Source organism: Hyla sarda, chromosome 5 (assembly GCF_029499605.1).
Source record: "Hyla sarda isolate aHylSar1 chromosome 5, aHylSar1.hap1, whole genome shotgun sequence".
NCBI classification, from domain to species: Eukaryota; Metazoa; Chordata; class Amphibia; order Anura; family Hylidae; genus Hyla; species Hyla sarda.
In genome coordinates, this window is record NC_079193.1 from 15545398 (window position 1) to 15572229 (window position 26832).

Consider the following 26832-nt stretch of genomic DNA (forward strand, 5'->3'; position numbering starts at 1 on the left):
TTCAGCAGCTAATAAGTACTGGAAGGATTAAGATTTTTTAATAGAAGTAATTTACAAATATGTTTCACTTTCTGCCACCAGTTGATGTAGAAGAAAAAGGTTTTCACCGGAGTACCCCTTTAAATCCCGGTGTTTCTTTCACATAGAAGTCTATGTCTAAGGTTCCATTTTTTCCAGGCTTAAATTTTTTACCTGTAAATAAAAAATAAAAATAAAATGCTAATATAAGCCAGAAAAACCACAACTGCTTTTACCAGCATTTGCTTTTTTTTTTTTTAAATTGAATTATTTTATTCGTGTGGAAACGCCATTTTTTAACCTGTGGTTGTTCTTCACTGCCTTCAGGGTACCCATACCATGGGTCGGATGCAGAGCACCCGACCCAGAGTGTAAAGCGGTAAGGAGTGATGCATAAAATCACTACTTACCTCCGCCAGCCGTATACTATACAGCGGCGCGTAGCATCGCTACTTACCTCTGCCGGCTGTCCAAATATAGCACAGCTGAACTTGTTCCACTGTTCAGACATTATGATTTCAATAACAAAGCCAGTGCTTTCCAGGAGGGTGCTCCAGCAGTTGCAAAACTACAACTCCCAGCATGCCCGGACAGCCAAAGGCTGTCCGGGCATGCTGGGAGCTGTAGTTTTGCAACAGCTGGAGGATCCCTGTTTGGAAAACACTGGCATAAAAGCTAACAACCCAGGGCCCCCAGCCAACCAGACCGCCATTTACTGACTTCTTAAGTCAGCTCTGCTACATCTGAATACATATAGGAATAATGAACCACACACAGCACCAGGGACCTTTAGATTCATTTTATTGAAGCTAAAGGAAGAGTCCATTTTGTTTGTCAGTATAAATACAGACACTGCTACATCGGTAATACAGGCACACGTACGCAAGCTCCACGGGAAGCCATTCATTAGTCCAAAATTTTTCTTATAAGTCAGCTGCAGAGTTGAAAGAAATGGAAAAAAAAAAAATGTAAAGTGCAAGTTGGTAAAACAGTGACTACGGGAGTATAAAACAGATTAACGTCATGTGACCATCTCAGTCTGACACCTCACAGAGCGCCTCTTAATTGGGTTTGGACAGGATAAGAAACACTCCGCAAAAAGAGCATCACAGGCTGTGTGTGGTATTGCAGCTCGGCTCCATTGAAGTGACCAGGACTGAGCTGCAGTACAATACATGACCTGTAGACAAGAGTGGCGCCGTCTTTGAAACAAGTACTGTATAGGGTATACACTATACTGATTACCCACTGCTCCTTGCTGTAACAAAGATGGCCGCACTGTCTAGAAAGCCATAGCAACCCCCCAAAAAAATAGCCAGTGTGTTCTTTTCAATAAACTATTGATAAAACTTCTCATGAACCCTGTCAAAGTACGCTTAACACACAAAGTTTATTGAAAAGTGGTCATGTTTTGGCGGCCTAGTTGCCAATAGTAACCAGCACATATAGCAAACAAGACCGCAATCCAATGGGGTGCTCCTTTTTTGGGGGGGCTAAATGATCAATGTTTACAAAATTTATAATAAAAGATTGGCCTTGTTGCCCACAGCAACCAGATTTTCAACTAAACTAAAAAGTGAAACTAGGCCGCTGATTGGTTGCTAGGGACTTAACAGTTCACACTTAAGGCCTAGTACACGTGAGAACATCCTACATTTATGCAATAAACTTTATTTATACAGTTTTGGAGAGCAAATTCTAAATATACATACATATACATATATACATATATACATATATACACATATATATATATACATATATATTTTTTATTGCAGCTAGTGAGAGCTAGAAAAATAATGACCATGTTACCCATAGCAACCAGATTTCAACCTCGACTCAAAAATGAAACTAGGACACGGATTGGTTGCTAAGGGCTGAGCGGCTGACACACATACACAAACAAGGCCTAGGGGGCCGTTATGCACATTCTATAATTCAAAGAAAACTTTATTTCATACAGTTCTGGTGAACAAAATGTAAAGATTTTAATTGATTGTGAAGAAATATTAGAACTTTATTCAATCAGTTACATAAATAAATATTGTGCATTAAATAGCATGGTACGTTTTGTGCGCTTTTGTGTTTTTAACAATTTTGGAAATTAAAAAAATAAAAAATTATTGTTTGCGTCCGGTCATAAGAAATGATGGGATGTAGAAACTGACAGTATTGGCTAGTGTTCTCTGGTGTCAGCCCAATCTCCAAAAAGACTGGTCAATGCCCTTTTGATGGGCAAGAAACTTACAAATAGAAATAACTACAGATCACCCTCGCCGACCAGCCGCCCGAGGCAAATGCCGTCATTAGGCTCATTCTTTGTGCAACGTCCCGAACCTTCTCCTTCCAGGGGGTGAGATTTGCACAGGCTTAAGATCTTTGCCTTATACCAGTAGTCTTTACACTGTGGCCCCCCCAGCTGTTGCAAAACTACAGCTCCCAGCATGCCCGGACAGCCAAGGGCTTTCCGGGCATGCTGGGAGTTGTAGTTTTGCAACAGCTGGAGATCCACAATTTGGAGACCCCTGTCAGATCATGGTGAAGATAAATATGATCCGAGGTATCTGGCAGTGTCACCAACCAATATCTACAGCCACTATTTTCTTAAAACGTTTTTACACAGTGGCAACACGGTGGTCAATCACAAAGCAAGTTATTAGCACCATTTCTTTTTACTTATAGGTCTGGTTGCCCCTAGAAGAGAGCAAGAAGAGGTAAAATATCAAATTTAAAGGGTAAATTATTTTTTTCCTTCAATAATGGCTTATGAGGCCCATTCTCCAAGTATAGCGCTCCGTTCTCTTCTACCTGTTAATAGTTGTAAACGGCTCCTACTGGCCTGAATAAAAGCCGAATATTGACTGGCAACAGGCTGCCGAAAATGTTTACGTACACAGGAACGAAACCCAATAGTAGGGTGCGTGCCCAAATTACTATAGTTGAACGTGTGATTTCTGTAATAAAAACAGTGTTCCGGGGGGAGGGAAGACAGGGAACAGGGAAACACTCAAAATTGATAATCTGTCCCCTGTTTTATGCTGTCCAAATCCAAACCACAGGCAGCATGAAATTGGTGCAGGGTCACAGAACACTGATTTACGTGTTTCAGAAAGGACATTTTGAAAAAGAAAGAACCGGGGGTAACTGGTCGTTGGTATAATTCCCACCCTGTCGGCCCCGAGTGAAGACACTCTCGCTATACACAGGTAAGGAGAGGTGTCACCCAGTGCTGGAAGGTTGTGGAGCAGCCGCAGGAACCGCACCAATGACTAGTTACCGGGGTCCTTACGTAAATAAGATTTCTCCGAAACGCGTTTCATTGTAAACAATACTGTTATGGGACCCATCTCCCTGCACCTGTTTTATGTCATGTTAGGTCGGTGGTTCCAAAACCAGGGTGCCTCCAGCTGTTGTGAAACTACAACTCCCAGCATGCCCGTACAGTCAAAGGCTGTCTGGTCATGCTGGGAGTTGTACTTTTTACAACAGCAGGGGGCACCTTGGTTGTTTAACACTGGTTTAAGTAGTCTGACTACTGTGGGTGGAGCTTACTGTACCATAATAAAGTCCTTACCTCTACCTTTTAGGGGAGCAAACTTTACACTTTGCTCAGGCAAAACTATCATTCATATATATTCAATTCGGAACAGTACGACTTAGTGGCGACACTGTGCTTCTGTACCAAATTTCAGAGACCTTCTAAAACCGCAACCGAAGCTATGAGGCCATGAACTTTCGGCAGTGTTTCCCAACTAGGGTGCCTCCACATGTTGTGAAACTACAACCCCCAGCATGCCAAGACAGCCTTTGGAGTAGGATAACCCTTATATATCAAGTGTACCCCCAACCAGCTGCAAAACTACATCTACAGTCTGCAATGGTCGCAGCTACAGATGAGCGAACTTACAGTAAATTTGATTTGTCACGAACTTCTCGGCTCAGCAGTTGATGCCTTATCCTGCATAAATTAGTTCAGCTTTCCGGTGCTCCCGTGGGCTGGAAAAGGTGGATACAGTCCTAGGAGACTCTTTTCTAGGACTGTATCCACCTTTTCCAGTCCACCTGAAAGCTGAACTAATTAATGCAGGATAAGTCATCAACTACCGAGCCGAGAAGTTCGTGACAAATCGAATTTACTCTAGTCACAGCAAAAGCTGCATCAAAATAATTTCCGGCTGTTAGCAGGAACCTGACGAGGCTGTACTGGTAGATACGGCCCCATCAGTATAGCTGAACTCTTAAACCACTGCACACTGATAACGTTGCACTGTATATAAGATCACTATACACTGCCTGGTGTATAGCCCAGTGTTTCCCAACCAGGGTGCCTCTAGCTGTTGCAAAACTACAACTCCCAGCCTTCAGCTGTCCGGGTGTGCTGGGAGTTGTAGTTTTGCAACAACTGGAGGCACCCTGGTTGGGAAACCCTGATATAACCCATCTCTGGTGCTTTATATATATCAGTGTTCCCCAACCAGTGGACTCTGCATGTGAATGGATGTGAATGCAGTATAAAACAATCAAAACCAGCGCAAAAGAAAAGTAAACCAAACTATATGCAAAGTGACTCAGTATTATACAATCTCAACACTTTACGAGTTGCGACATCAGGCCCTGTGTCTGCAGACGCATTTCATAGTTTTTAGTCCATAATGCACTGCATAGTCATGTGAGGTCAAAGAATAAAAAAAATATATATATTAAAACACAAAAGGCAAGAAAAATGAAGAATGAAAACCTTCATGCACTGCATGGAGAAGTCTTAAAAGATCAGCATGGATGTCTCCTTTCTTACCCCTCCCCCCCCAAAAAAACCTATGATGTTGTATTCGGAATGTCGGATATTTTATAGTATCAAGACGAGGGGGAGTAGGGGCGCAGGGGACGTCACATGTCCTAATTTCTCTCCTCCGCCTGCGTCACAGGAGCATCCGCCCTCCTTAAAAGGCATTATTCCAACATCCACGTCCTTGCAAACATTCACAGTTCATCGTTCACACGCGTTCCGCCGATGCGCACGGTACGGTCTCCTGGTGTTTACACAACTCGGACACACTGCGATCTTCACGACTAGAAATTAAGATGGAATGTAGCTTTAACACCAGCCGGGTCCAGGTTTCCTGACCTAACCCTGGTTAACGTCAACATACTGACGGGGCGGGACTACGCCACATTGTTGCGCTCCGTGGACCACTGCAACAAGCTTTCATCTTTTCTTTTTCTGCTGTCTGAGCATTTTCCTCCGTTTGATGATCATGTCGTATAGTTTCTCTATGCCCTCCCTCAGGCCGTCGCCAATGATAGCACAGGTGGGCTGGAGGTGCCACGGCGTGGACGAGCTGAGCTCATTTAGCGCCAGAAGTTTCTCTATTTCCGACAGAGACAAAGAGTTCCTCAGGTCCTGCTTGTTGGCCACCACAAGAACCGGGACTCCTTGGTTCTCAGAGTGTTTGGTAATTTTGTAAAGTTCCGTCTTGGCTTCCTCCATGCGCTCGGCATCCACAGAGTCCACCACAAATACAATCCCATCCGTGCAACGGGTATAAGACTTCCAGAGTGGCCTCAGCTTCTCCTGGCCTCCAACATCCCAAAAGTGAATGGTGACCGATTTGGAATTCCCTAGTGGCACCTTAATTTTCTCCGTGTTAAACCCTTTGGTGGGGACGGTATTGACAAATTCATTAAACTGTAACCGATACAACACGGTCGTCTTCCCGGCGCAGTCCAGGCCCAAGATGACGATGTGCAGCGCCTGAAATGGAGAGATCCCCGACAGGATAGGAGTCTGCTCGGAAAGGCCGTTCCCCATTTTGTAGAAGATTATAAATCCGGGTTCATGAATTCTGATTCTACTTCAGCAAACTGCCTAAAATAAAATACATAAAATGAATTAAAAAAACTAAAATCGAACAATTTATAGTTTTCACATAGCTTAGAGGAAGGCCTGGGCTACACACAATGATTTTGGCAATAAAACACATCTTTGTCACAGTAAATGAAATTTAAAGGGGGACTCCAGTGGAAAACTTTTTTTTTATTATTATTATTTTTTTAAATCAACTGGTGCAAGAAAGTTAAACAGATTTGTAAATTACTTCTATTAAAAAATCTTAATCCTTCAAGTGCTTGCTTCTGAATACTACAGAGGAAATTCTTTTCTTTTTGGAACACAGAGCTCTCTGCTGACATCTCTGTCCATTTTAGGAACTGTCCAGAGCAGCAAATGTTTGCTATGGGGATTTTCTCCTACTCTGGACAGTTCTTAAAATGGACAGAGATGTCAGCAGAGAGCACTGTGGTCATGATGTCAGCAGAGAGCTCTGTGTTCCAAAAAGAAAACCATTTCCTCTGTAGTATTCAGCAGCTAATAAATATGGGAAGGATTAAGATTTTTTTAATAGAAGTAATTTACAAATCTGTTTAACTTTCTGGCACCAGTTGATAAAAAAAAAATAAATAAAAAATAAAGTTTTCCACGGGAGTACCCCTTTAATGCGAGAGACGCAACCAACAAACCATGGATGATTTTTTGGTTAGGCTCCTTTCACACTATAGGTTGCTCCATTTTAACCCCTTAAGGACCGGAGGTTTTTCCGTTTTTGCATTTTCGTTTTTTGCTCCTTGCCTTTAAAAAATCATAACTCTTTCAAATTTACACCTAAAAATCCATATGATGGCTTATTTTTTGCGCCACCAATTCTACTTTGTAATGACGTCAGTCATTTTGCCCAAAAATCTATGGTGAAGCGGGAAAAAAAATCATTGTGCGACAAAATTGAAAAAAAAAACGCTGTTTTGTAACTTTTGGGGGCTTCCGTTTCTACGTAGTACATTTTTCGGTAAAAATGACACCTGATATGTATTCTGTAGGTCCATACGATTAAAATGATACCCTACTTATATAGGTTTGATTTTGTCGCACTTCTGGAAAAAATCATAACTACATGCAGGAAAATTAATACGTTTAAAATTGTCATCTTCTGACCCCTATAACTTTTTTATTTTTCCGTGTATGGGGCGGTATGAGGGCTCATTTTTTGCGCCGTGATCTGAAGTTTTTAACGGTACCATTTTTGCATTGATAGGACTTATTGATCTTTATTTATTCATTTTTAAATGATATAAAAAGTGACCAAAAATGCACTATTTTGGACTTTGGAATTTTTTTGCGCGCACGCCATTGACCGAGCGGTTTAATTAATGATATATTTTTATAATTCGGACATTTCCGCACGCGGTGATACCACATATGTTTATTTTTATTTTTATTTACACTGTGTTTTTTTTTTTATTGGAAAAGGGGGGTGATTCAAACTTTTAATAGGGGAGGAGTTAAATGATCTTTATTCACTTTTTTTTTCACTTTTTTTTTGCAGTGTTATAGGTCCCATAGGGACCTATAACACTGCACACACTGATCTTCTATGTTGATCACTGGTTTCTCATAAGAAACCAGTGATCAACGATTCTGCCGGATGACTGCTCATGCCTGGATCTCAGGCACTGAGCAGTCATTCGGCGATCGGACAGCGAGGAGGCAGGTAGGGGCCCTCCCGCTGTCCTGTCAGCTGTTCGGGATGCCGCGATTTCACCGCGGCTATCCCGAACAGCCCACTGAGCTAGCCGGGATGCTTTCGGTTTCACTTTAGACGCGGCGTTCAACTTTGAACGCCGCGTCTAAAGGGTTAATAGCGCGCGGCACAGCGATCAATGCCGCGCGCTATTAGCCACGGGTCCCGGCCGTTGTTAGAGGCCGGGCCCGACCCGCTATGACGCGGGGCCACGCCGTGGCCCCGCGTTATAGATCGGGAGTGGACACATGACGTTCCAGTACGTCATGTGTCCTTAAGGGGTTAAAGACCCGTTACAATGTGCCGTTAAGAAAACCCTTAAAAACTAATGTTACAAAATCCCATTCCAGTTTATGGGTATTTTTTGATTATCCGTTATCGCCCGTTATGAATAACAGACGTTATTTGTGACGGGAGAAAAATATGCGCATGTAACGTTTTTTTCTCCCGTCACAAGTAACGTCCGTTATTCATAATGGGCGATAACGGATAATCAAAAAATACCCATAGACTTGAATGGGATTTTGTAACGGAAGTTTTTAAGGGTTTTCTTAACGGGACATTTTAACGGGTCTTTAAAAACGGAGCAACATATAGTGTGAAAGGAGCCTGTCAGGCACAACTGGACATTTTCCACTTCCATTTGCAGCGACACCGTTAAAGGGGTACTCCGGACCGGAGACATCTTATCCCCTATTCAAAGGATAGGGGATAAGATGTCTCACCGTGGAGGTCCCCCCGCTATGCAAGTCTATGGGAGAGGGCGTGACGGCCGTCACGCCCCCACCCATAGACTTGCATAGCGGGGGCTGGGGGTGACGTCACACGGGGGCAGAATCATGACGTCACGATACTCCGGCCCCGTGGTCGCCACCCGGCTGTTTGTGAGCTGGCAAACAGGTGTTCAGCGCAAACAGGTGGGTGGCGAACACAAGATCGCGGGGTCCCCAGCAGCGGGACATCTTATCCCCTATCCTTTGAATAGAGAATAAGATGTCTCAGGGCCGGAGTACCTCTTTAATGAAAGATACTGCCTTTTGGTTTTGGGTACCTTTGTCATGGTCAAAGATATTATGTAACCAAACCTTCACATATTAACTATTGCTCTGGCAAATAAAATAAATAACTAGACAAAACACACAAATGACAAATTATAAATCTATAAAAAAAACACACATATATATATATATATATATATATTTTATTTTATCAAACTAATCAAGTGTAGAATAAAACTAAAAAACAAAACAAAAATAGTTTCCCCATTTTGAAAAGTTGACTTATTTAAAATTTCATTTTAATTATACAATTTAATTACATCATTTATTTTAATTATCAAGAGAAACACAAAATACATAAAAAAATAAATACGGTAAATAAATTAAAGGGGTTATATATATATATATATATATATATATATATATATATATATCTCTCAACTGGCTCCAGAAAGTTAATTACTTCTATTAAAAAATCTTAATCCTTTCAGTACTTATGAGCTCCTGAAGTTAAGGTTGTTCTTTTCTGTCTAAGTAATCTCTGATGACACCTGTCTCAGGAACCGCCCAGTTTAGAAGAGGTTTGCTATGGGGGATTTGCTTCTGAACTGTGCGGTTCCCGAGACACGTGTCATCAGAGAGCACTTAGACAGAAAAGAACAACCTTAACTTCAGAAGCTCATAAGTACTGAAAGGATTAAGATTTTTTTAAATAGAAGTAATTTACAAATCTGTTTAACTTTCTGGAGCCAGTTGATATATAAAAAAAAAAGTTTTTTTCCTGGATAACCCCTTTAACACTAGAATGAACAAAACTGAAATTTTTTCAGTTCAAAAATGTAATAATTGTATCATATTTTTAACCTGGTTTTCACTGCAGGAAAATTTAACTGAAAATTAAAAAAAAAAAAAAAAATTTTTATTCTATTTTGAAAAATGTCATGATTTTCATATTTAAATTAGGAAAAAGAAAAAAAAAAACTAAATAATAAAGTCTATTACGAAAGTGTAATTACATTTTAGGCAAGTACGGATTTAAGCTATTAACTACCGGAGTGGAATATAGGAATATATTTAAAAAAAAAAAAAAAAAAACATCAAATAAATGTAAAATTTTTTAAAATACCGTCCTTCTATAGAGTTGTGAAGCGATGTATGCGTTTACTAACACATGCTGCCAGCGCTAAATTATACATGCAGGCACTAGAGCGCAGACAGGGTGCAGATCAATACACGGATTATGATTGACAGCTGGGACCCGGATAATCCGATCCAACCCCCCCGTGCGCGCAAATACGCCGATCCTGGTGCAAGTGATAATGTGCAGATGGGAAAAACAAATCCTGCAGGAAGAGGGGTGTTGGCTGATCCTGAAGCCTCCACCACAATGATCAGACTCAGCACTAGATCACATGTGACGCCCGCAGGGGGGTGTGGGTTGGGGGGGGGGGGCTGGGAATCGGCACAGCTGCACCAGCCAAAGTGGAGGAATAGTTTTACTAGGCCAACTGTATATACAGGGTATACAGCCTTATGTGCAAGGTGCAGGGGCGCTGCAGTATTCTCTATGGGGGGGCGCAGGCTCACTGACAACTGCAAACCGGTCAGGTCGTGACTGAGCTAAGTAGACAAGGATTAACCACCCCCCACCACCCACCGCCCCCGCAGCCCAGCCCCCACCCTACAATACACTAATCTGATCTGTGTCAGTCACAAAGTGCAGCGTAGGCATTGTCTGAGGGCAATTGCAAAAGTATATGCACCCCTAATATCAGCCCCAATTCTAGTGTGTAAAAAAAGTACAGTGGTCCCTCAACATACGATGGTAATCCGCACCAAATGGACCATCGTTTGCTGAAACCATCGTATGTTGAGGGATCCGTGCAATGTAAAGTATAGGACAGTGGTCTACAACCTGCGGACCTCCAGATGTTGCAAAACTACAACTCCCAGCATGCCCGGACAGCCAACGGCTGTCCGGGCATGCTGGGTGTTGTAGTTTTGCAACATCTGGAGGTCCGCAGGTTGAAGACCACTGGTATTGGAGGTTGTACTCACCTGTACCCGTCGCTCCGGACCGTCACCACCGCCCGGGATGTTGCCGCCCATTGCTGTCGCCGCATCCCCGGGGTGTCCCCGATGCTCTGGCAAGGCCTCTGCTTCCCCGGCATCCTCGCTGTCCGTCGCCGTCTTCACGTCGCTACGCACGCCGCTCCTATTGGATGACGTGCGCGGTGAAGTGATGAGGACAATGGAGAGCGCCGACATTGCAGGGGATCCCGAAGAGGACTCGCCGGAGCCCCGAGGACAGGTAAGTGATCGTCAGCGGACCACACGGGGCACCGTAAACGGCTATCCGGGGGCAGCTGAAGCAGTCTGCGCTGCCGGATAGCCGTTTATGCGATGGCCCCGACATACAAAAGCATCGTATGTTGAAATGATCGTATGTCGGGGCCATCGTATGTCCGGGGGGGGGGGGGGGGGGAGGGGGGGTCGCTGTACTATGTCAGGCATAGGCCGGGTTCACACCACGTTTTTGCACGACATTTCCCGTATACGTTTTCTATGTGAAAACCGTACGGAACCGTATTGAAAACCGTATGCCAAAAGAGGCATCAGGTTGTGTCCGTTTTGCATCCTGTACAGTTTTGTCAGTTTTTTTTTCCCCGTACCCAAAATCGTAGCCTATCACCGTTTTCGGTCCGGGTGAAAAACTGTATTGAAACTGTATAAGTTTTTTTTAGTTAACATGGGAGTCAATGGGAACGGTACAGAACTGTATGTGCATACGGTTCCATCCGGTTTTAACCATACGGTTTTTGACTTTGCACAGTTTTTTTTCTTGGAATATCAATCGAACAAGTGAAACTTTATTCATAATGGAGTGAACATTTAAAAACGTCTAAGTTTTTTCTTTGAAAACGGATGAAACCGGACATCATTTTTCAAACTGTATACGGATTAAAATTTGTACACACGTTTTCATACAGTTTAGTCCGGTTTTGAGGAATCAGTTTTTTTTTTTAACAAAAACCTGATACGGGAACTGTATTGACAAAATGTGGTGTGAACCCAACCTTAATCGAATGTGCTAAACTACTGCTACTATAACGATGAACACCCAGATGCAAAAGTATGTGCACCCCAAATATTATGCCCTCACCTGGGACTACAATGCACCAATGTGGCCTATACCTAACCAAAGGTGTACAGTAGTAATAGTAGGGAAGCCCCGATTCAAATAAATAAGTGCACCCCACCAGGTATGTAAAAATGATCTAGATCAGGAATATAATCTCCTAGACCAGTGGTCTTCAAGCTGCGGACCTCCAGATGTTGCAAAACTACAACTCCCAGCATGCCCGGACAGCCGTTGGCTGTCCGGTCAAGCTGGGAGTTGTAGTTTCGCAACATCTGGAGGTCCGCAGCTTGAAGACCACTGTCCTAGACTACTTAATGTAGAACTATTCGGGGTGCACATACTTTTGCAACTAGGTGGTTACTGTTCTAATTACAATAGTTTATCTGATTATATTATGCCTGCCTTAGTACACAGAGTCTCTATCCCGGACTAGGTCAGGATAATATTGGGCGCACATACTTTCGCATCTGGGTGTTTACAATACAGATACATTGCACCAAACTGATCAATGTAAAAACATTTTATAAAAAAATAAATAAATAAATAAATAAAAAGGTGCAGAATTGAGTCATGAGGCTACAGTCATCAACTAAGACCTGATTGCAAAAATATGTGCACCCCTCGCTACTTTTCTCTCCTTGTTAGCAATAAAGGCACAATAGCATTTGCAAAAGTATGAGAACCCCCCCAAATCCTGTTCTCTTCGCAATTAAGATCGCATGCACAATGATATCTGGAAGACTTTTGCCACCATGTACAAACACCTTGTTGCAAAAGTAAGTGCACCCCTGCACCCCCCCCCCCCAAAAAAAAAAAAAAAATAAAATAAAAACATCCCTCTAGTGTGCAGTACAGAATGTATGCACCAATTTATATCAGGGACAATGTTATCTGCAAAGCTTATCCTAAAACCGGCGAACAACCCCGGTGGAAAAGTAAGTGCACCCCATACACACTCATCTGTTGTACAGTGCAAAAACGATGCAACAATCTGATCTATGACCAGTCATATCGCAAGGTGCAGAGTAGTGTAGGGAGTACGGGAAAGACCCAATTGCAAAAGTATGTGCACCCCCTCACTAGTTTGCAAAAAAAAAACATTGCCTACTAATCTAGGTCAGGTACAATGTAATCTGCAAAACTATATGCCAAAGGCTGTCAGGGCATGCTGGGAGTTGTAGTTTTTGCAATAAACTGGCAAACTGCTTATTATTTGACTGATACAGAATTGCAAAAGTTTTTGAACCCCCAATAGAATTCCTTTATATAGTCTACAATACATAAACTATGGGCCAATCTATATCAGACACAATGAAATCTGTAAAACTAACTAAGGACCCAGATTGCAAAAGTATGTGCACCCCAATCAGTCTCCTGGTCTGAGAAAGTATGTGAACCCCCAGTGTTCTGGTTTGGGAAAGTATATGCACCCCCCCCACCTAGACTGAGCAGGTGATCCAACCAATAGAAAAACTCCAGGTGTAATTCAGGCCAGTGCAAAAGTACATGCACCCCCCTAATCAGTCTCCTGGTCTGAGAAAGTATGTGAACCCCCAGTGTTCTGGTTTGGGAAAGTATGTGCACCCCCCTAGACTGAGCAGGTGATCCACCCAAAAGCCAAATTCAGGCCAGTGCAAAAGTATGTGCACCCCACCCATGTAGCACAACTACGGACACACTGCGCAGATTACATACAGTGACTGTCACCTAGGAGGCAGCATAGCAACCACTATTAGGTGTAATGCAAAAGTATTCAGACCCCTTGACATAACAGCGCCCCTAGAGGACAGGGTGAAGCCCCTGGAGTGTCGCTACCGGGTGGAGACCTACCTGTACTGCAGAGGCGCTGGCGGTACCGCAATGTTCACACAAGCCGCACATCCCCCGGTGTCCCCGGCAGCCGCACCGCACAGACTAGAGGCTGCACATTACCAGCCGAGTGACTGAGCACAAAACCACGCCCCCTCCCTCAGCCCACCACCCTGATTGGGCGCCGCCGTTCTCCCCCTTCATAGCCTTGTCTCGCCTCCTGATTGGTCAGGACTGCTGTCCGTCACGTTTATTGTCCTCGCTTAGGCTGTTGGCGCCAAATAATAGTGGTGTCTGCTGCGGTGACAATTGTGAGGTGATTTACTACGGGGGCCCGGAGGGGACATGGCAAGTGCTGAGTCGGGGGTGTCAGGGGAGGACGTGTACGGTAACACTGGGGACTGTCCATGAATGAAGGATGAGGTGTATTGTGTCTATAGATATGATAGGGATACACAATTATATCATAACACCTGAATACAGACCCCCAAAACGGAGCACCAAATACATACAGACCCCAGACCTCCAAATATAAACGGGGAGATTTATCAAAACTTGTCCAGAGGAAAAGCTGACCAGTTGCCTATAGCAACCAATCAGATCGCTTCTTTCATTTTTTGAAAAGGCCTCTGTAAAATGAAAGAAGCAATCTGATTGGTTGCTATGGGCAACTGGTCAACTTTACCTCAGGACAGGTTTTGATAAATTTCCCCCACAGACCCCAGACTGGACCTCCAAATACATACAGACCCCAGACCGGACCTCCAAATAAATACAGACCCCAGTCTGGACCTCCAAATACATACAGATACCAGACCGGACCTCCAAATACAAACAGACCCCAGAGCGGACCCCTACATACATACATACAGACCCCAGAGCGGACCCCTACATACATACAGACCCCAGAGCAGACCCCTACATACATAAATACAGACCCCAGTCTGGACCTCCAAATACATACAGATACCAGACCGGACCTCCAAATACAAACAGACCCCAGAGCGGACCCCTACATACATACATACAGACCCCAGACTGGACCTCCAAATACATACAGACCCCAGACCTGACCTCCAAATAAATACAGACCCCAGTCTGGACCTCCAAATACATACAGATACCAGACCGGACTTCCAAATACAAACAGACCCCAGAGCGGACCCCTACATACATACATACAGACCCCAGAGAGGACCCCTACATACATACAGACCCCAGAGCAGACCCCTACATACATACAGACCCCAGAGCAGACCAATACATACAGACCCCAGAGCAGACCCCTACATACATACATACAGACCCCAGAGCGGACCCCTACATACATACAGACCCCAGAGGGGACCCCTACATACATACATACAGACCCCAGAGCGGACCCCTACATACATACAGACCCCAGAGCAGACCCCCACATACATACATACAGACCCCAGAGCGGACCCCTACATACATACATGCAGACCCCTACATACATACATGCAGACCCCTACATACATACAGACCCCAGACCAGACCTCCAAATACAAATGGGGAGATTTATCAAAACCTGTGCAGAGGAAAAGCTGCTGAGTTGCCCATAGCAATCAATCAGATCGCTTCTTTCATTTTTTGAAAAGGCCTCTGTAAAATGAAAGAAGCGATCTGATTGGGTGCTATGGGCAACTGGTCAACTTTACTTCTGGACAGGAATTGATAAATTTCCCCCCCAGACTGGACCTCCAAATACATACAGACCCCAGACAGGACCTCCAAATACATACAGACTCCAGACTGGACCTCCAAATACATACAGACCCCAGACTGGACCTCCAAATACATACAGACCCCAGACCTGACCTCCAAATAAATACAGACCCCAGTCTGGACCTCCAAATACATACAGATACCAGACCGGACTTCCAAATACAAACAGACCCCAGAGCGGACCCCTACATACATACATACAGACCCCAGAGAGGACCCCTACATACATACAGACCCCAGAGCAGACCCCTACATACATACAGACCCCAGAGCAGACCAATACATACAGACCCCAGAGCAGACCCCTACATACATACATACAGACCCCAGAGCGGACCCCTACATACATACAGACCCCAGAGGGGACCCCTACATACATACATACAGACCCCAGAGCGGACCCCTACATACATACAGACCCCAGAGCAGACCCCCACATACATACATACAGACCCCAGAGCGGACCCCTACATACATACATGCAGACCCCTACATACATACATGCAGACCCCTACATACATACAGACCCCAGACCAGACCTCCAAATACAAATGGGGAGATTTATCAAAACCTGTGCAGAGGAAAAGCTGCTGAGTTGCCCATAGCAATCAATCAGATCGCTTCTTTCATTTTTTGAAAAGGCCTCTGTAAAATGAAAGAAGCGATCTGATTGGGTGCTATGGGCAACTGGTCAACTTTACTTCTGGACAGGAATTGATAAATTTCCCCCCCAGACTGGACCTCCAAATACATACAGACCCCAGACAGGACCTCCAAATACATACAGACTCCAGACTGGACCTCCAAATACATACAGACCCCAGACTGGACCTCCAAATACATACAGACCCCAGACTGGACCTCCAAATACATACAGGTACCAGACCGGACCTCCAAATATGAACAGACCCCAGAGCAAACCCCTACATACATACAGACCCCAAAGCAGACTCCATAATACATACAGATTCTAGAGCGGACCCCTACATATATACAGACCCCAGACCGGACATCCAAATACATACAGACCGGACCTCCAAATACATACAGACCCCAGACCGGACCTCCAATTACATACAGATACCAGACCGGGCATCCAAATACATACAGATACCAGACCGGAACTCCAAATACAAACAGACCCCAGAGCGGACCCCTACATACATTCAGATCCCATACTGAACCCCTACATATATACAGACCCCAGACCGGACCTCCAAATACATACAGACCCCAGACTGGACCTCCAAATGCATACAGATACCAGACAGGACCTCCAAATACATACAGACCCCTATACCGGACCTCCAAATACATACAGACCCCAGACCGGACCTCCAAATACATACAGACCCCAGACCGGACCTCCAAATACATATAGACCCCAGACCGGACCTCCAAATACACACAGACCCCAGACTGGACCTCCAAATACATACAGACCCCAGACCGGACCTCCAAATACATACAGATACCAGACCGGACCTCCAAATACATACAGACCCCATACTGAACCCCTACATATATACAGACCCCAGACCGGACCTCCAAATACATACAGACCGGACCTCCAACTACATACAGACCCCATACTGAACCCCTACATATATACAGACCCCAGATCGGACCTCTAAATACATACAGACCCCAGACTGGACCTCCAAATACAAACAGACCCCAGACCGGACCTCCAAATACATACAGATACCAGTGCAGACCACTAAATACGTACAGATCCCATACTGAACCCCTACATATATATACAGACCCCAGACTGGACCTCCAAATGCATACAGATACCAGACCGGACCTCCAAATACAAACAGACCCCAGACAGGACCTCCAAATACATACAGACCCCAGACCAGACCTCCAAATACATACAGACCCCAGACTGGACCTCCAAATACAAACAGACCCCAGACCAGACCTCCAAATACATACAGACCCCGGACCTCCAAATGCATACAGATACTAGAGCGGACCCCTACATACATACAGACCCCAGACCGGACCTCCAAATACATATAGACCCCAGAGTAGACCACTAAATACATACAGATCCCATACTGAACCCCAACATATATACAGTCCAAATTTCGGACCTCCAAATACATACAGATACCAGAGCAGGCCATTAAATACATACAGATCCCATACTGAACACCTACATATATACAGTCCCCAGTCCGGACCCCTCAGTGCATACAGACCCCAGAGCAGACCCCTACATATATAGTCCCCAGAGCAGACCCCTAAATACATACAGACTCTAGAGCAGCCCCCTAAACACATACAAACAGCAGAGCGGACCCCTTAATACCTACATTTCCCATACCGAATGCCTAAATAAATACAGATCCCATACCGAACCCCTAAATATATACACACCACAGTCCATACCCCTAAATACATACAGACTAGCCCCTTCCCTCTTTGGTGATTTTTCAATTTTTGCACTTTTTATTTTTCCTCTTGACCTTCTAAAAATCATAACACTTTCAATTTTCCACCTAAAAATCCATATTGAGGGCTTATTCCAACAATTTTACTTTTTAAGACCATTAATAATTTCATCACAAAATGTACGTCTAAACCAGAAAAAAATTATTTGTGGGGCAAAAATGAAAAAGAAAAAAAAAAAAGCATTTTGTAATTTTTAGAGGCTTTCGTTTCCACGCAGTGCAGTTTTCAGTAAAAATTCTACCTTATGTTTATTCTGTAGGTCCATACAGTCGCAAGGATATCCAATTTATATAGGTTTGATTTTATTTTACTACAAAAAAAAATTATAACTACGTACACCAAAATTAATACGTTGAAAAAAGTCATCTTCTGACCCCTATAACTTTTTTATTTTTCCTTATAAGGGTTGATATGAGGGCTCATTTTTTGTGCTGTGATCTGAAGTTTTTATCGGTACCATTTTTGTTTTGATCACTTTTTATAAATTTTTTTACGGTATAAAAAGTGACCAAAAATACGCTAATTTGTACTTTGGAATCTTTTTACGTGTACACCATTGACCGTGCGGTTAAATTAACGATATATTATAGTTCGGACATTTACGCACAGGGCGATACCACATATATTTATTTTTATTTACACAGTTTTTTTTTTTAAATGGGAAAAGGGGGAGTGATTCAAACTTTTATTAGAGAAGGGGTTAAATCACATTTATTAACTTTTTTTTTACACTTTTTTTTTTGCAATGTTATAGCTCCCATAGGGGACTCTAACATGCATTACACTGATCTCTTTCACTGATCAGTGCTATGCTATAGCATAGCATTGATCAGTGTTTCTGCCACTTGACTGCACCTGCCTGGTTCTCAGTCAAGGAGCAGTCATTCAGCGATCAGACAGTGAGGTGTCATGTAGGGATCCTCCTCACGTCCTGCAAGCTGTTCGGAACACCGTGATTTGACAGTTGCAGTCCCGCACAGCACCACTGAGCTAACCGGCAATGTTTACTTTCGTTTTAGACGCGACGATCAAGTTTAATCGCCGCATCTAAAGGGTTAATGCCAGACATCAGCCCGATTGGCGATGTCCGGCATTAGCCTTGGGTCCTGGTTGCTTATAGCAATCGGGGCCCACCCGGTATGATGCGCGCTCACCTGCTGAGCACGCGTCATACCTCGGAAGCTGCTAGGTTAAAATACATACAGTCTTCAAACTAAACCCCTAAATACATATAAACTGTATACTGGGGAGGGTGTGGCTTGGAGCGCTGGCTGCAGGACGCATGGTGTGAGAGCTCCTGTTTTGGAGACAAAATTAACGTTGATGGGGGGCAGAAAAAGGTCCAAAAAGAAAGCAGGGACCACCCGAGACCTCCAGGAGACAGGCGCCGATTACAGCCTTCTTCCCCCTGCAAATGACGAGCGCCGCACTCCGCTCACAGATGCGGCCCGACACTGCAGCACCATCCCGGCCGGCTCTCCGATCCTCCTCTCCGCCCGGCGCTTCCCCTGTGTGGCGAATACCTGCTGAGGAGTGCCAGCCGAAACTCCAGGAGGGCTCCTTCCCCTGTGCCCTGGGCTCCACAGTGAGTACCCCTGAAGAGGACTTTCCCCCGCTGTGTGCCCCTCTCCCGGCCGCGCTAACGGCCGCCATTAACACTCCTCAGGAGGTGACCCACCTTCCTCGCAATATGGCTGCCAGTCTACAACCCACCAGCCCTCTCCCTTCTGGATAAATTTTTTTACGGTATAAAAAGTGACCAAAAATACGCTAATTTGTACTTTGGAATCTTTTTACGTGTACACCATTGACCGTGCGGTTAAATTAACGATATATTATAGTTCGGACATTTACGCACAGGGCGATACCACATATATTTATTTTTATTTACACAGTTTTTTTTTTTAAATGGGAAAAGGGGGAGTGATTCAAACTTTTATTAGAGAAGGGGTTAAATCACATTTATTAACTTTTTTTTTACACTTTTTTTTTTGCAATGTTATAGCTCCCATAGGGGACTCTAACATGCATTACACTGATCTCTTTCACTGATCAGTGCTATGCTATAGCATAGCATTGATCAGTGTTTCTGCCACTTGACTGCACCTGCCTGGTTCTCAGTCAAGGAGCAGTCATTCAGCGATCAGACAGTGAGGTGTCATGTAGGGATCCTCCTCACGTCCTGCAAGCTGTTCGGAACACCGTGATTTGACAGTTGCAGTCCCGCACAGCACCACTGAGCTAACCGGCAATGTTTACTTTCGTTTTAGACGCGACGATCAAGTTTAATCGCCGCATCTAAAGGGTTAATGCCAGACATCAGCCCGATTGGCGATGTCCGGCATTAGCCTTGGGTCCTGGTTGCTTATAGCAATCGGGGCCCACCCGGTATGATGCGCGCTCACCTGCTGAGCACGCGTCATACCTCGGAAGCTGCTAGGTTAAAATACATACAGTCTTCAAACTAAACCCCTAAATACATATAAACTGTATACTGGGGAGGGTGTGGCTTGGAGCGCTGGCTGCAGGACGCATGGTGTGAGAGCTCCTGTTTTGGAGACAAAATTAACGTTGATGGGGGGCAGAAAAAGGTCCAAAAAGAAAGCAGGGACCACCCGAGACCTCCAGGAGACAGGCGCCGATTACAGCCTTCTTCCCCCTGCAAATGACGAGCGCCGCACTCCGCTCACAGATGCGGCCCGACACTGCAGCACCATCCCGGCCGGCTCTCCGATCCTCCTCTCCGCCCGGCGCTTCCCCTGTGTGGCGAATACCTGCTGAGGAGTGCCAGCCGAAACTCCAGGAGGGCTCCTTCCCCTGTGCCCTGGGCTCCACAGTGAGTACCCCTGAAGAGGACTTTCCCCCGCTGTGTGCCCCTCTCCCGGCCGCGCTAACGGCCGCCATTAACACTCCTCAGGAGGTGACCCACCTTCCTCGCAATATGGCTGCCAGTCTACAACCCACCAGCCCTCTCCCTTCTGGCCATGCGGCCCAAACTTCCCTAGGAGCTGCTGGCTCGCAACTGCTGCAGACCTCCAACTCTGGGCCCACTATGCCTGCTGCCCTGCCTCCACAGCCCTCAGACACCTCAGAGAGGTCCTATAACTTGGGGTCTACCAACCTAATCTCCTCCTCCTCTACCCTTGCACAGCCTGAACAGACAGCATCCAGTTTTGACAGTCCTACTGCTGTACCTTATGGTCCACCACTTCGGCCATCTGTCTCAGCTGTCTCTGCTGACTCCCACCATATGGACTCTGACTCCTCTCCTTCTGAGGATGACCCTTCTGATCAAGACAGTGTACCTGACTATTGGGGTGATAGTCCCCCTGCAAAGAAAACGCTGTTTAAAACTGCTCAGAAGGTACGCTCGAAGGCAAGTGAGCGCTTGGACTATTCCTCCTCTAAGGACACCCATACCTTGCTGAGACCCTGTGGACACAAGTCACGCATGTCTGACCGAAATTACTTCCCTCCGCTCCTCCGTCCTCAAATGGGTCCCCCACCCTCCCTCCCTAGCCCTGAAGCCGCTGTCAATACTTTTAAACAACACCCAGAGTTGCAAGCCCTCCTGGCTCTGCTTCCAACTAAAATGGATTTGTTGTCTTTGGCGGAGCATATGAAAAAAGGGTAGAAACAGGACCTGGCCCCGGAGCAGGCGGAGGTCACTCATTTAACCGCCCGAGTCACTGATCTAGAGACTTTCTGCTCCTCTATTGCCTCTGCCACATTCTGCGTCTTCTGCCTCATCCCTCTTGGCTCAGCAGACAGCCCTTGTTGACCACATGGATGATCTGGACAATCGTAATAGACGGAATAATATTCGTATAAAGGGTCTCCCTGAATCCATCCCTCCGCAGGACATTTCTGTTACTCTTCAAAAGATATGTAATGACATCCTACAAAGACCAGCGGACTCCCCGGTGGAACTGGACCGAGCCCATCGGGCGTTAAAGGCAAGGAACCCTGACCCATTAAAACCGAGGGATGTCATCTGTAGGGTCCATCACTATCTCCTGAAGGAGGAAATCATGCGGCTGTCCAGACAACTAAGCTCTCTGAAGTTTCAGGGAACTGAAATACACCTTTTCCCTGATCTGTCATTACGAACTCTGCGCCACCCTGAAACCTCTGCTGGTTACTTTCCAGAATGCAAAGATCCTGTACCGCTGGGGATATCCTTTCTCTCTCATTGCCCGCTACGGCTCTACATCTGCTACGCTACGTCGTCCCGAAGATCTTCCAGAGTTCATGTCCACATTTAAATTGCCTCAAGTGTCTTTGCCGGACTGGAAATCGCTTTTCTCCCCGACTACCCTGTCGGCCCGACATTCCTTGGACTTGCGCTCTGCTCTGCGGCACCCTAATGGGGGAAAAACCCCACACCACCCTTCCGTAAAGAAGAGGATGCACGACCTGATTTATTGCTGAGTTGTAATGTTATTGCCTTAACTGTTTCTCTCTTCCTCCACAGCATCTTCTGAAACACCCAGAACATGCTCTACCTTTGCCTGTTGCTTTTATTACACTCCCCCCTTGATGATGGCCCCTGCCGGACTTGGTGCACCCTCCCTGATGCTCCTTCCCTGGTATTTTACACTTTACATTCTGGACAGCGTCCACTATATCTCCCCCTCGTCCTGCTACTGACTGCCCAATGCCCTACTCCCCAAATATTCTTAGAACCATAGGCGACTTGATCGCCGCAACAATTTCAATAGTCTCCTCATTTACCGCGTTCCCCCTGCCTTGACGCAGCGGGACTCCTTTAGTCTCCACATGGCCCTAGGCTGTAGTTTTTTCTTCTTTTCCATTGTTCCACCCCACATAGTTAGGTAACACCTGACGCTACCGCGCCTTCTACGTTACCTCCCTAGCTTGGCTCTCGGACTGGTTCTGTTGGTGCCTCTTTTATGCCCTTATGGCCTCCCTTTTTAGTCCCTGTGTGACATTTTCTTACGGCTGCTTTTTCTGCACTTGTCTCTTTCTTGTATTACTCACTTTCCCCTTCTCTCCCCTCCTCTCTATTACAGGCAAAGAATTTCTCCCTTCAGACGACCTTGGCATACGGCGGTGTGGACCTGGCCCGGGGGTGGCGGTGAATCTTTCCATCTTCTAAACACCAATCATGCCTGCTGACATTAATGTGACTACCCTGAATGTCAAAGGGTTTAGAACCCCCCAAGAAACGTGCACAGATCTTATACTCCTTCCATAAAAAGAAAACGCACATATTAGCCTTTCAGGAGACACACTTCAAAGAAGGTCATATACCGACTTTGCCCACCAGATACTATTCTACGTGGCTCCACAGCCCAAACCCGGATGCTAGGACTAAAGGGGTCTCCTTAGCCTTCCACAAATCCCTCCCCATCTCTATTTTAGACACTGCTATTGACCCGAATGTTCGCTTCCTCTTTGCAATCTGTGACCTTCTGGGTCATCGTCTAACTATAGCCTCCATCTATGCCCCCAATCGTAACCAAGTGAGCTTTCTTGCCAAAACCCTGGATGGTCTTTCCTCCTTTGCGACAGGTCCTATCCTGCTCTGTGGAGACCTCAACCTCCCTATCTCCCCCCTTCTTGACACTTCCTCGGGACACTCCCTTCTCCCATACCATAAATTGCGAGCCCTACGCACCCGTCTGCATGCATTACAGCTCAGTGACTCTTGGCGAACACTACACCCCCAAACTCGGGACTACACGTTTTATTCCCACCCTCATGGCTCTTATAGTAGGATAGACTACATCTTCTGCTCACACCACCTCCTACCCTCTGTGTCTCATTCCTCCATTGACTCGATTACCTTTTCAGATCATGCCCCTGTCCACCTCACCTTCTCCCTCCCCTCGTTCTTCCAACCCCACTCCACCTGGAAGCTGAATGAATCTCTCCTCGTGGATGCTCTTTGCTTCCGAGAGCTGCAGGAGGCGATCTCCCACTTTCAGTTTGATCATCAATCTGACTCCTCTTCTCTGAGGCACTAAAATGTGTGCTTCGAGGAGTCTTGGTGAAGCATGGGACGCGGTTGAAGAGGGAAGTGGCAGCTAAACTTTCCTCCCTGCACCCAGAATTACATTCCCTGGAATCCCTCCACAAACAGTCACAGCAAGAACAGGTCCTCCGGGACATTATCCAAATCCGTCAGGAACTATTAGCCCTCCTAAACACAAAACACAGGTACTACAGACAGTTCACTGGTAGACTCTTTTATGAATGGGGTAACAAATCGGGAAAGCTCCTAGCTAGGGCCCTCAGGGATAAGAGATCTTCCCTCTTTATTCTTGCTATCAGTGATCCCTTGGGCTCCCTCTCCTACCTTACCCCGGATATCCTCGAAGCCTTCCGCTAATACTATGCAGCCCTTTACAATCTACCTGCACCAGGTGCCAGCTCCCCAGCTAGTGATCCCCGCCCCTCACTTCATTCTTACATTTCCTCGACCTCTCTCCCCACACTCTCGAACTACTCTATTCTCTGGAGGCACCGTTCACACCGGACAAATTATTTACTTCCATAAAATCTCTGCCCGGGACCTGATGGATATACATCTAAATTTTATAAACTGCTCCAGTCTGAACTGTCTTCCCCTCTCCTCTCTGCCTTTAACGCTATCTCTGACTCTTCCCCTCCACCACAGTCCTTTTTGCACGCTGTCATTACGGTGATTCCCAAGGAGGGCAAGGATCCCTTGCTCTGTCAAAGCTACCATCCCATCTCGCTTATCAACACGGATGCAAAACTCTTTGTGAAACTGATTGCAAACAGATTGGCTCCCTTTATGCCAGCTCTAGTCCACGATGATCAAGTGGGTTTTATTCGTAGAGACAATACTCTCCGGACCTTCTTTGTCATCCATTCTGCTCGGAAATCACAAACTCCACTGTGCCTTTTCTCACTAGATGCTGAGAAGGCCTTTGATTGAGTGGACTGGAGCTTCCTACGAGCCTCTCTGTCTCAAATCAGTCCGGGTGCACTGATGACAGTGCGCATATTGGCACTGTCGCTAACCCCCGAGCTCAGATTAGAGTCAACGGTAACCTGTCCTCCCACTTTGTTCTCAACAATGGCACGAGACAGGGTTGTCCCTTGTCTCCCCTACTGTTTGTCCTGTGCATGGAGCACCTCCTTGTGGTGCTCCGCCAGAACCCGGACATTCGGAGACTACAGACACCGACCCACCATCACATATGCTCCGCCTTTGCAGACGACTTACTACTCTTTCTATCCTCGCCTCTCACCGCGCTGCCCTCGGTGCTCTCCACTATACGGACCTTCTCCCGCTACTCCAAATATCAATTAAATTCCTCTAAGTGTGAGGCCCTTAACATCCCCCCCCCTCCCCCGAGATTGTTTTCCAACTGCGGCAGACATACCCTTTCAAATGGTGCACATGATCTCTCACTTACCTGGGTGTCCAGGTCCCCAGCGACCTTAAGGACACTTTTGGCCTTAATTTCCCCCCATGATACACTCCATTAGAACTGACTTGTCCGGATGGGAGCGAAGAGACTTCTCCTGGTTGGGAAGGCTCAACATTGTAAAAATGAACATCTTACCCAGACTCCTCTACCTTTTCTCCTGCCTTCCCTCCATCCTCCCAAAATCTTTTTTCGGGGGACTCTCTTCGCTCCATTCTGGATTTATTTGGGCTCAAAGCCACCCAAGGGTGGCTAGACGTGTCTTGACTAGGCGCAAAAGGGATGGAGAACTAGGCCTGCCTGACTGCCTCTCTTATTTTCTGGCAGCAGTCCTGAATAGGGTCTTAGATTGCCACAAGGTCCCCATCACTAAACAATGGGTAGCCCTTGAACACTCCGCCTCCCACCCAGACCCCAAGACACTGCTGTGGCTCCCCACATGTCTCTTGTCCTCTACTCCCCTAGCTGACCTACCCCCGGTGGTCTCCTCCATTGTGAGTGCCCGGCACTTCTACCTCACACATACACCGCTATTCTCTCCTGATGGCCCCCTGACTCCTGTATTTGGGAATACACTCTTTCCACCTGCTCTCACCCTGAACATGTTTCTTGGCCATTTGAGACCTGAAGGGCTTACTTTCTCGGACCTTCTGAACCGTTCGGGGCCGCGCCCGTTGTGTGACCCGGTGCCTGATCCCCCCCCCCCGCCACCCCTCGCCAGCATCTTCAATACGCCCAACTTAAGCATTTCTACTCCGCCCAAGTTCTATCCCTTGACCTGCGCCGCCCCCTTGCTCCGTTCGAGAGGCTATGTGCCTCCTCATCAGGGCCTTGCCGCCCAATCAGTACCATATATGCTCTTTTTCTTGACACTCTAGTTGAGAGCCCGCTCCCGTTTCGCTCGAGCTGGGAAAGAGAATTGCAATGCGGGTTCTCGGAAGAGGAATGGGGCGGTGCGGTCCGCATGTGCCATAGATACTCTATATCGTGTAAGGCCCAAGAGATGAACTATAAGGTCCTTACGAGATGGTACAGGGTCCCGGCCCTGCTTTCTCGTTTCTATCCTGGCATTCCAGATGTTTGCTGGCGTTGTGGTGAGGGTGGGGCACGATGTCACATATCTGGCTGACGTGCCCTGTATTGACCCCTTTCTTGACAAGCATTTGCGAAACCATTTACAAATTGACCTCGGTTAGACTTGATTTCACTCTGGCCCTCCTCCTCCTTTCTATCCTTCCTCCCTCAGGGAGGGAAAGTGTCCGTCTGATCGGATTTATGCTTCTGGCGGCTAGAACTGTGATTCCGAGACTCTGGAAATCCACATTGCCCCCACCTTTCTCTGACTGGGCCCGTGAACTCACACATATTCACAGGATGGAGGAGCGCATAGCGGACACTAGAAACCAAACAATGAAACACCACTTGATTTGGAGCCCCTGGACCTCATATCTCACTATGGATGACTATAAGTCCTCTAACTTGCCGCCCTGATCCCCCCCCTACTGTCCCGCTGTGCCGATCTCGGTGATGTTCCCCGCTCGGCGTTGTCAGCTGACCTGCCTCTCCGGGGCCTCGCATAGACCTTTCGTCCACCGAGGTATGTACTTCCCCTGCCTTGCCTGTTCTCCTCCCCCGCCCCTCTCTCCCCTCTCTTG

At 46.1% G+C, this 26832-nt stretch overlaps 1 protein-coding gene across 2 annotated transcripts in view; it reads right to left on the reverse strand.

Moving 5' to 3' along the window:
* Positions 1-1783: 1783 nt before the first annotated feature.
* The window catches only part of ARL4A (ADP ribosylation factor like GTPase 4A), a 53503-nt gene continuing 28454 nt past the window's right edge, over positions 1784-26832 (reverse strand). Inside the window, exons 1-2 of one of the 2 annotated variants that reach the window (XM_056518913.1) lie at positions 13560-13706; positions 1784-5884 (exon numbers count right to left, since the gene is read on the reverse strand). In XM_056518913.1, coding sequence (XP_056374888.1) covers positions 5225-5827 — 603 coding nt within the window. In that variant the 5' untranslated portion in view covers positions 5828-5884; positions 13560-13706 and the 3' untranslated portion in view covers positions 1784-5224. Of the gene's footprint in view, positions 5885-13559; positions 13707-26832 lie in introns of those variants that run through there. The other variant, XM_056518914.1, reaches the window with a different exon arrangement.